This window comes from Mastigoproctus giganteus, chromosome 12, assembly GCF_048544385.1.
Source record: "Mastigoproctus giganteus isolate SK-2022 chromosome 12, ASM4854438v1, whole genome shotgun sequence".
NCBI lineage: Eukaryota > Metazoa > Arthropoda > Arachnida > Uropygi > Thelyphonidae > Mastigoproctus > Mastigoproctus giganteus.
This window is the reverse complement of record NC_143586.1, coordinates 80177188-80189466: the sequence shown is the minus strand read 5'-3', so window position 1 is coordinate 80189466 and position 12279 is coordinate 80177188. Positions and strand designations below refer to the sequence as shown.

The 12279-nt window shown below is 37.3% G+C and overlaps 1 protein-coding gene across 1 annotated transcript in view; it reads right to left on the bottom strand.

Annotated features, from left to right (window-relative positions):
- The window catches only part of LOC150077224 (tetratricopeptide repeat protein 38-like), a 190618-nt gene that overhangs the window by 117974 nt on the left and 60365 nt on the right, over positions 1-12279 (bottom strand). The window contains exons 5-6 of the mRNA XM_090386333.1: positions 10688-10865; positions 6480-6653 (exon numbers count right to left, since the gene is read on the bottom strand). Of these exons, the coding sequence (XP_090242459.1) occupies positions 6480-6653; positions 10688-10865 (352 nt within the window). The remainder of the gene's footprint in view (positions 1-6479; positions 6654-10687; positions 10866-12279) is intronic.

Genomic DNA, 12279 nt, shown 5'->3' with positions numbered 1-12279 from the left:
TTAAAGTAATGGAGAAATCTATTAACTGCCAACTCAAACTGTTAAACTACCTAGAAACCTTCTGTTGTATCAAAGATCGCCAGTATGGATTCCATGAGTGTCAATCCACTGGTGATATTCTGGCCTGTTACCCATTTATGGACAATTTCAATGGAAAAGTTCAGTGAAACACAAGCAGTTGCTCTTGACATCTCAAAGGCTTTCGATCGTGTTTGGCATAAAGGTCTTCTAAATAAGCTTCCCTCTTATGGTTTGCCAACTGTTTTTTGTAATTGATTATCCAGTTTTCTCTCTGATCGCTCACCTAGGGTGATGGTAGATGGCTCTCTGTGTTCTAACTTCTCCACTAATGCTCGTGTCCCCCAAGGTTCAATTCTTCCCCCCACTCTTTTCCTCTTGTATATTAATGACCTTCTTCCATTGACTGGAAATCCTATCCATAGTTTTGACGATGAAAGCACATTGCAATCCACTTTCCATTTTGAGAAACCTTGCCCTGCTCAATCAGCTTCAACCTCTCGAATATCCACTACCAATTCCTTAAATGCCGATCTCCAGGTAATTCTCCAGTGGGGCAAAGACAACTTAGTTGATTTCAATTGTTTTGAAACTCAGTCTTGTCTTATGTCTCACAAAAAAGGATTCTGCTGCTGCTTTGGTGACATTCGGATTTGTAGGCAAGTTGATATATCTTTTTTGGAGATTACCCTGACTTCTAACCTCTCTTGGCACAAGCACATTACAAATATTGCTTCCACTGCATCTAAAAAACTTGGTTTTATCTTTCACTTCGGCGTTACTTTTCTTCAAAACAGCTGTTCACTCCGTACAAATCGCAAATCCGCCCTACTATGGAATATTGTTCCTACATCTGGAGCGGTGCCTCCAAAACCTCTCTCAGGCTTCTAGATTCTATTCAGAAGAGGGCAGTTAGGTTAATTTATGACTCATCTCTAACAGTCTCTTCACTCGCTGTCTCATAGATGTACTGTTTCTGCTGTATGCCTTTTCTACAGATACTTCCATGGGCACTGTTCTTCTGACTTGGCTTCTATAATTCCCTCTCTCTCTTTCAGAACAATCTGAACACATGCCCCCACCAGCCAACATCCCTTTACTGTCCAACTTCAAACTCACAGAACCAACTTTTCATCTTCCTCATTTATTCATTCAACTGCCATTTTCTGGAACAACCTTCCTTCATATGTTTTTCCTGAAAATTACAGTCTACAGAAGTTCAAGTCTAATGTCAACAAATATCTTCTCTCATCTTCTCAACCTCCAACCCAAGCACAGTACTAAGTACTATAGGTTCTAATACCTCTCGTGTTTGGGGTTTTCATAAAAAAAAAAAAAAACATTGATCACCAGCCACGAACCAGTTGACATCATATGGCTGTATTCAAACCATTAGTAGGGACTGTTCACAGAGTTCTGTGTTAGATGATGAGGAGAGCGGTAGCAGTTATTAAAGGAAAAGGAATGGATTTTAACTTCGAGAAAGGAGACTATAACACTTAAGGTGCTATGTGGCTTCTATCCATGAGGAGATAGCTCATGGAGTGCAAATATTAGAATTATGGTATACCTTTAAAGCGATATTCACAGAAGCCTTAAATACATATACCATTAAGGAAATACACCACAAGGAGGATTCTGAGATGGATGTTTAATGAACCAGCTAGTTTAATAGAGCAGACAAAAAAACCATACAAAAATTACAGAACAATAAAACAGAACAGCTACAACTACAAATTGATCTTTAATAATACCACAGAAAATGTTAGGATGGCAAAGGTAGGTTATGGGAAATCATTGGTTAAGAGACAGAGAAAAAAGTGGGGACAAGAGATTTTTACATATGTGAATACAAAAGAGAAAAATGGATAAGACTGAACACTTGTGTAATGGTACTGGTACACAGTATCAATATTTACAGAAGAAAGATCCTTTGTGGTGAAAAAACCGTGCAGATGAAGATGGAAAGCATGAAATTAGCAATATTGAAATTTTAGAAGATTATCTATTAGGAAAATGTTTGAGCTAGGGCTTACAATACCGAGATCCCAGGATCCCAAATACTGGGATCGCGATCGTTTATTCCAGGTATTTAAATACCGGTTTTTCAGTACTAATTTCAAAAATAATTGTTTATGATTTATTCACATAAAGGTTATAAAATCAGCAACAATCAATCATTAATCTGGTTTCCTCGGCAGGCTTAAATGTCAATCCCTTTCATGGTGTTTATAGTGGCATAAACACCGTGACTCCTCAGCAGGCTTAAACATCAATCCCTTTCTTTCATTAATACGGACACAGTGCCATAAAAAGTCAACAAGGTAATATTTTATATTTTTGATTAATTTTGAACTGTTAATTTAAATTAATTTTATATTTACAGGCCCAATAGACACAAAAATGTCTTCACAGAACACAGAAATGGAAGTGATAAGTCTTCAGTGTGGTTTTATTATTTGATAGAAAAAATGGTCAGCTAGCACAATGAAAAAAATGTTCAAAAGAAATTTGATGTGGTAAGGGATCTACAAGTGGGCTCCATATGCATTTGAAGACAATATATGCTATACATTTAAGAAAAAGAGATGTGCAGGCATCTAATTTAGAGAATGATGAACATGAACTTATAACAAAAGAGGCTAAGCTGAAATTTTTATTGACTGATTTTAAATTCACAAACCCACTTGTGAAACATGCTATCAAAAGAATGCAGAATCAGCAGAAAGTGCAACAAGTTCATGACAAACATCACTGATCTTCTAACATTTTTCAAATAGAAATCAAGAGCGATAAAAGAGAAAAACTGTCAGAAGTACTGGCTCATATTGGCAGCTTATGATGGCTTGCCATTCCATCTTGGCAGAGGGTTTTAGTGTTTTACACAAATCAGCAGTAACCATTATAAAAATAGTACTGGATTACAACAGTCATATTTGAAAAATGGTAGTAAATGAAATAGCTCAACTTAAGATTTAGTCCGACTTTTGACGAGTGGACATCAGTATGCAATAGACAATATTTAAATATAAATATTCACTCTGTTGGGGGAATTTTGTGTAATATTGGACTAGTGCATGTGTACAGTAGTATGCCAGCAGAGAATTGCTTAGATGCAAAAAAAAAAAAAAAAAATAGGTGAATATAGTCTGTCTTTCTAAAGATGTAATTTGTGTAACAACTGATGGTGCATCAGTTACAACCAAATTTAGTAAAGTAATTGTTACTGAACAGCAACTTTGTTTGATTAAGTCAACAGTAAATTAAGAAAAATTTTGGAATACTGGTATTCTGGTTTCATAAATTAAAAATACTGAAATACCAGTATTAAGATTTTGACAGAGCGAGAGCAAGAGAGAGAGAGAAAATCTTTATTGCAACTGATTTATTTATTTCAATAAATCTTTATTGAAAATATTTGTTGCAATAAAGAGAGAAAATCTTTATTGCAACAAATAAAGAAAGTTTATTGCAATAAAGAAAATCTTTATTGCAATCTTTATTGAAAATCTTTAATACAAAGAACATAGATATAAATGAAGTTGCAAGTGTCCTGTCATGGCCAAAAGTTTGAGCCTAAAAGTGAGTAAGGCTCCTGGAGTTGATGGCATATACCCAGTAATTTTGAGGAAGGCAGCAAAAGAGTGCACTTAACCATTAAGGTTAATTATGAGGGTTTACTGGACAGGAGAAATTCCCTAGGAGTGGAGAAGTGCCAGTGTACTGCCAACACATAATGGTTAAAAGGTCTAAGAGTGATGTGGGTAACTAGTGACCAGTTAGTCTGAATTCAGTGGTTTGGTTTGGTTTGGGTTTTACTGGTAGATTAGGGAAAATGATGGAAGCAATGATCAAGAATGTAATATGGGATCATTTAGCAGAAATGAACACTGAAGGAAACACAGCATGGTGTTGTAAGGGGAAAACCATGTCTAATTTAAATCAACCTGGTTAGCTGTTTTGACAGAGTTGTTCATTAGCTGAATGTAGGAAATAATTTCAACACTGCAACACTGTTTACTTATATTTCAGCAAAGCATTTGACTCAGTCCTGCATGAAATTTTACTGTACAAGCTGGAAAATGTTAAAATTCTAGGAAAATATCCTTAGATGAATCGTGGGATAGCTCAGAGAAGGAGCCATACAGTTGTAATTAATGGTTATCTTTCAGACTGGGTTAAAGTAAGAAGTGGGGTTTCCCAAGGATCAGTATTGGGACCACTGTTTTTGATTTTCTTAAATGACATTGATGAAGGGACAGAGGGTATGACATCAAAATTTGCAGATGTTATCAAGCATTTTCTTTTTAATTTTATAATGTTATCAAGCATTTTCTTTTATGTACTCAGAGCTAGAAGTAATAAATTAAGATTATAGGGAAGACTTTTAAACTGATTGCAGGAAGATTTCTTTTTTCCAGCAAGTTGTTAATTACCGCAATAGGTTGCCCCCATGGGTGATTGAAGAAAAATCAAATGTCAGCTGGATAGATACCTACATGAGGAAGCCAAATAGGTAGTTTATTTTATTTTATTAATTGTCTGTCATGCCCTGCAAACTTGCAGGGCTTAACATGTATCCAATTGAATTTGCTTTCCTTATCCAACTTCTGCAAAACCCAGTGCACATACAAATTTAACATCCCAAACTCTTCATAGATAATACAGAAAGCTGTTCTGTGGAAAAGACCATCATTACACAGATTACCACAACTATTAATTACCTGTCATCACGATCAGTTTCCAGCAATGTTTCCACGTGTTTGTGATGATTAGGGTCTACAAGTCAGTAATTCATCTTGAATTGACTTTCAGGCCTTACAAATTCACAAATCCACTATCAAAAGAATGCAGTCAGCAGAAAGCACAACAGTTCACGATGAATGTCACTGACCTTTCCACATTTTTCAAACAGAAATCTCATAACTGCTTGCTATTCTTCCTCCAAAAAATTTATGGTTTCAGAATAGTCCCTGAAAAACACACCTTCGGAAATGCTCTCTATATACAAGTGGTGCATACATAGAGCATTCCCACTTGCATTGAATGCAGCCAATATTTTAAGGTGATAACCGATGGTTAGAGTATCTTCTGGTAAACCAGGCACCCACCTGGGAAAAATAAAAAAATGTTACTTTTGAATTACACCTTGCATACAAATATACACTGATGAGCCAAAACATTATGACCAGCGAGTCGTTATGCAAATCGAAGCAACTGCAGGTGAACTACGGCACATGCATGGGTCAGGACACTATATAAAAAACACCTGATACTGAGCTCCGTTAATCAGTGTTAGTCATTCTTCAGATGGGAAAGGCAGTGCATTTAAGCAAGTTTGACAAAGGCAAATTATAATGGCCAGACGACTGGGTCAGAGCGTATCTGAAACGGCACGGCTGGTGGGGTGCTCACAGTCAGCCGTGGTTAGTATCTACTGAAAGTAGTCCGAGGAGGGGAAACCTGTGAACTGCTGGTGAGGTGTTGGACAACCACGGCTCATTGATGCTCAAGGTGAGTGATGGCTCTCCCAGATGGTACGTGGCAACAGAATGGCGACTGTCTCTCAACTAGCTGGTAATTGGAATGCTGGTGACAGGAGTAATGTGTCACAACACACAGTACATCGAACCCTGCTGAAAATGAACCTATGTAGCCGCAGCCTGCTTTGAGTGCCCATGCTAACCATGGTTCACCGGCAACAGTGCCCACAATGGGTACGCAAGCATCGAAACTGGACCTTGAGGGATTGGAAGGTCATCTGGTCCGATGAATCACATTTCCTGTTGCACCATGTGGATGGCTGGGTACATGTGCGTCGTTTACCTGGGGAAGTGATGGCACCTGGATGCACCGTGGGATGAAAACAAGTCAGTGTCATGCTTTGGGCGATGTTCTGCTGGGATACCCTGGGTTCAGTCCTCGATGTGCCGAGCACTCTGACGTCTACCACCTACCTAAACATTATTGCTGACCAGGTACACCCTTTCATGGCAACAGTCTTCCCCTCTGGCAGTGCCATCTTTCAGCAGGATAATGCATCATGCCACACCGCACAGATTGTTTGAGACTGGTTTGTGGATCATGAGGAAGGCTTCCAGGTATTGCCCTGGCCTCAATTCCCCAGACATCAATCCAATTGAGCATCTGTGGTTTGTGTTGGAACAGCAACTATGATCTGCGGTCTCTCAACTACGGACCTTACAGGAGTTAAAGGATCTGATGGTTACGTGTTAGTACCAGATACCACAAGACACATTTAGAAATCTTGTAGCGTCCATGCCTTGCCAGGTATGAGCTGTTTTGGCTGCATGTGGAGGACCAACATCACATTAGGTAGGTGGTCAATGTTTTGGCTCATCAGTGTAAATAAAAAAGATATAAAAAAAACTATACCTATATAAGCAGTTTAATTCTGTATTACATAATCAAAGTACATTTTAAATAATTTAAGTAATTACCTGTATAAAGGAATTCTATTTGTCCACCAGGGAAGTACTCTAGCAATTGAGTCTCTCATCTGTGGTTGCCAGCCCAGATAAAAATAGGTGTCATGAGCAAATTTCAAAGCTAGAATATCAGTAGGGTGATCAAGCAAAATATCTTCCCATACAGTGGTTGCTTTACATAAATCACTACAAAAAGGACAATACCAGATTTCATAAAAAAATACCAGTACTTGAAATTTAAATATTTACTGAATGGTAAATATGCTCTTCATTACTAAACTGTGTTTTTAAATTTTTATACTGCAGGTGTGTGTGTGTGTGTGTGTGTGTGTGTGTGTGTGTGTGTGTGTGTGTGTGTGTGTGTGTGTGTGTGTGTGTGTGTGTGTAGGAAACAAATGTAGGAACATATAAATACAGAAAATAACAATGGACCCAAACACTGAATCCTGAGGAACTCCATTAATAACATTAGTCCACGATGAGCAATGTCCATTGATTACCACTCTCTGTCTTCTCCCCCTCAACCATCCCTTTATCCATAGCAGCAATTTGCCTCCAATGCCACACTGCTCCAATTTGTGCAGCAGTCTTCCATGTGCAACAGTATCAAAAGCCTTTCTAAGATCCAAATATATAATATCAAAGTTATTCCCTGCATCCAGTTCTTTTGTGACTGCATCATAGTATCCAATCAAATTGGTCAGGAAGACTTTCCCTTAACAAAACCATGCTGTGTCCGAGCTATAACTGAAGTCTTGTCTAGATGATCCTGCAGTGCTTCTTTAACCAGTGCCTCCATTAAAGGAAAAGGTAGTTGATAATCAGTAATGAAAATTGTATGTGAATTTTCTTTGGCCCAGAGGATACAATGAGTGTTTCAAGAGTTGAGAATTCCATTTCTTTTAAACATCATTCATTTGTAATTATAATATGGTTGAGAAATTAAGGATCACAAAATGGGCCACTAACATAAGTTTCTGCATTTATTCATATTGTGTGCCAACACTTCTTGAACAAGCATGCCATGAAATGGATAAAACTGCTTTCCATGCAATGTTCTCCATACACTTGCAGATGAAACACTTACATAACCTGAAAACCTACTGTACTTGTGGTAGGAGGATACTGGCACAGGACAGAGTATTTGCTCTTCATTGTTTGCAGTCCAAAAAGCTCCTCTACTACCAGCATTCATATGTAATGGTTTTAGCATACTTGTTTCTCTAAGTTCTCTTCACAGCAAATGTTTTATGATTTGATGGTTGTCAAGCTAGAAATTTTTTGGGCATATCTGAAAACAGCAACTATGGAATTCTTATGAACCTCATCATAAATTAAAATCGTAACAGTTAACTTGACAAAAGTAAAGACTTATATACAGTCATTGTGGAACCTGAAACTGAAATAACAGAAAAGGTGACCCTAGCAGTTATTTGTTGTTATTGTTATTTGGTTTTTAGGAGCATTAGCAACTAAGGCCATATTGCTCCGTGGAATATGCGGTGGTCATTCCGACCTTTCCGCATCCTCTGTATTTGGTGGTGATGGGCTTGAACCCCGGTCTAATCAAGACGCGTGTGCTATGCACTGCTGCTCCTTCCCACCTGGCTACAGAGGCGCCGACCCTAGTAGTATATACACTGTTACACTGGTTACTCACAATTGAATTAGTATGATTTATGTAGCTGAACACTATTCATGTCAGTGTTGGTAAGTATATTGTGTACTGTTTAAAGCCTGTTTATATTTTTCTGACATAAATTCAACCATAGTTGTTTTGCCATTTTATGTACATTAATCATATTGTACATTTTATGTACATTAGTCATTACAGACCTGTTAAACTAACAAGTCTGTAATTACCATGTCACCCTTTGTGAATTGGGAATACGTTCGCACATTTCCAGTCTGCGGGGAACTCCCCTGAATCCAAGGATGCTCTCATAATTATAATTAGGGGTTTGCTTACTTCCTTTGATGGCAGCTGGGATTGGAATAGACAAATTTCAATAGGCATGAAGTCTTTGTGAAGAATTTATCTATTCTGTACTGTTTTGTCATTTGTTACTGTTTTTAAAATAAAGTTGTTTATTATATTTAGTTTAATTTTCACTTGTTTGTGGTTGTTTAAGTTGTAAACAGAAAAGTCCCATCAGTTAACAAGAAAATTTCTTTAATCAGCTGTTGTTTGCTCCTGCACCAAAACAACTTAATCTAAAACCATCTATTATGTCTGTAAACTATGTATTTTATTACTTGTTTGCCTGTTTTTTCTGGATGATAAATCTGAGTTATAAATCTCACAAGTTAACAAGAATATTAGTTCTTTAATTAGTTGTTTGTGTCTGCATCAAAACAACTTAAGCTATTAAGGGTCAATCTACTGTGTCCATAAACTGCATGTATTTTATGACTGGTTTCCCTGTTTTAATGGAAATTAAATCTTGGTTTCTAGAGAGGAAAACTGCAAACCTTGCCCAAAGTCATTTAACTTCGCATTGATGTGACTACAGGTCAAGTCCTCATGCTGTGTTACCTACAATGAATTGAACTGTAGCTTTGAGATCACAAATCAGTAGTACTGATCTGCTGTTTTTTTTCTCTTCCTTTTATGTTTTCTTTTCTTATGTACCACTCTGGCTATTCACCACTGTTCCCAGATAAAGTTTTTAATAACTAATTAAAAATATATAACTATTTTTCTTCATTTTTCTGAGGATATTATGTGGTTTTTATAATTTTGGCATATCACGGAAATATTGGGGCAATATTTTTTTTGTCATTCCCTAGTTACGCAAAACTTGACTTATGTAAGAAGTCCGGGAACGTATCTCTTACGTATGTCGGGAACTTACTGTATTTTTGGAGTAACCGGGAAGTGATTATCCAGGAATTTTTTTTTTACCATCTATTGTGGAAAATTGAGTCTACTGTATATTGTGCAAAAAGGATAGGCAGAATAGGACCAGGGTATGTTTGCCAGGGGCAAAATTTTATGATGTTGTAGAGCAGATATCTTTTAAGGGCACAAACGGTGATATTGTTGTACATGTTGGCACTAATGACATTAAGAGTAGGAGATCTGCGGACTAACTTAACAAGTACAGGTCAAAGTCAAAAAAAAAAGTTGAGTCAGGGTTAAATTTGAAAGTGTCTGCAATTCTGCCCAGACACAATAGGAGGGAGTATATGATGAGAGCCTTGTCAATAAATTCAGTCCTGGAAAGATTGTGCAAGGCTTATGGGGTAGAATTTTTCTTGGCATGGTCTGTGCTTGTTAACAAGAGAGACTGCTTCTACAGGGATGGGATACACTTAAATATAAAGAGTGCAAGGATATTTGCTGATGCTATCGAGGTAGTATTAGGTGGGTCAGAAAACTGCTAGCTTGGGGAGGATTCACAGACTAATAGATTAACAGTAGCTGCAGGAAGAGGTGAAAGTGATTCTCGCTCTGCTTCTATGGAATGAGCAGTAGTGTGGAAAGCAAGGTGGCTGGGGATTTCAAGGAATGCTGGGATCATCATGGAACAAGTAAATACATGAGCTGTGTTAGAGCAACTAAGAGTAAGAACAGGTGCATGTATACTAATTCTAGGAGTTCAGTAAATAAATTTGATGAATTTGAGTTGCTGGTCAGGACATCAAAGGCAGATATTGTTGGAATATCAGAGGTCTGGAATATAGGGATTAAAATGTGTACAGAAAGGACAGGATAGGAAGGGTACAATGAACAACTGATAAGTACAATGAACAACTGATAAGTACAATTAACAACTGTACAGAGAAAGAGTGGGCTAGTAAATCAGATTGTTTTATCAGAAAAAAATCACATGAGGTTAGAATTGCACACAGCAAACTTAACCACATCAGGAAACATTCTGGTACACAGCGGCAATTCCCCTGATAGTAGTTTTTTGGAACTAATGATTTTTCCCCCCTTACACATCCCTTTCTGTACGAGTTGAATAGTGTCCATTCCAAATTTAATTTTCCTGCAATTACATTTTTTCACCTATAGCCAGCTGAAATGGCACACTAATTTATAATCATCATATATAAAAAAAAAAAAAAAAAGCATAAAGCTGTAAAAAAAAAAAAAAAAAACAATAGCCAAAATATTGTGGCTGTTGATTTTTACAGGTTATCTATTACTATCATAACTTAAGCATTAAAGATTGCTAATTACAATTTCTGTTTAAGATATTCTAGTAACTTACCCATAAGCCCAAAGTTGAATAGCTTTAACATGATTTTGCTCTCTCTTTGAAAGTGAAGAAGCTTGTGCTTTCATCAGTAATTCCATATATGATATCTCTGATTGAAATTCTTTGCACAACCTTGTAGTGCAGCCTGTTCCCATGACTTCAAGTCCAATTTTAAGGGCATGGCCCATTACTGCAATGAAACACTAGATTGTAAAGGATGTATTTTTCAGAAAATATAGCTAATCTCAAAGGATTCATTTCATACACCATGGAATACTGAACCTTTTGTAGAAATACTGCATCTGCAAAAAATTTGTTACATATATTTCAAAACAGTTGCCACAAATTTTGACATCTGATGGGGTAGGTCACTAAGACTCTTAGTGGCCTGCTCCAAGCAAATATCACATCGAACTATGGAACCATTAGGAAATGTAGCATTGCCATTCCAAACAGCAATATGATGAGTGGGTAGTGTAAAGTGGGATGAACATCTTCATTGGCAAACAATGCAAATTTCATGTCCTAGATATATATTCTCTTTTATATGTTACATTACACTTGTGTTCAATTAATATTATGCATTATAAAGATAAAAAATTTCATTAACTCACACTAGATATGACTGTATATTGTCAATAAATTAATGCATGAGGGCTGCTCAATAAAGAATGATCATAATTTTTTTTTCATGGCATATTTTGATGGTCCTTTTCAAAGTAGTCCCCATATGATGAAATTCACTTAATCCAACATTTCTCCATTCTTCAAAAACATTGTTGAAGCCATTTTTTGACATGCATTTGAGAATCACCTCTGATGTCTTCTACAACTTCTTCTGACAACTGGAAACGTTTCCTTGTAGCTCCTTTAACTTTGAAAATAATAAAAAAAAAATTGCAGGGTGCAAGGTCAGGGTGTCGGGTAGATGAGGAATACATTTGACATTAATACCGGCTAATTACTCAATGACATTATGAGCAATGTGAAGTTTAGAATTGTCATGATGCAGCATCTACCCACCTTCATGCAGTTGTTATTATTATTGTTATTATTTGGTTTTTAGGAGCATTAGCAACTAAGGCTATATTGCTCAGGGGATATGCGGCAGTCATTCCCTGACCTTTCCACATCCTCTGTATTTGGTGGTCACGGGCTTGAACCCCGGTCTAATCAAGAAGCATATGCTATGCACTGCTGCTTCTGCCCACCTGGCTATGGAGGCGCCTCGTGCAGTTGTGTCGTCTGCGACAAATGTGATCCCACAAAGTGTGCAGTACAGTTCTGTACTAAGGTCCCATAACAGTCATATGACATGGCACAACATGCTGGTAAACCATTCCTTGAATGCCAAAAAAAAGAGATGACCATAACCTTTCCTGCAGAAGCTACAACCTTTGCTTTTTTTGCATTGGCAATGATGTAAACTTCCAAACAGAGCTTTGCTGCTTACTCTCTGGGTCAAAATACGGAAGCCATGTCTCATTCGCTGTTATCATCTTGTGCAGACCCTCACTACCTTATGCAACCATCCATTGCAGCCCCTGACAAACCTCCATGAGGACTTGCTATTGCTCAGGTGTGAGTAGTCTTGGAATCCAGCA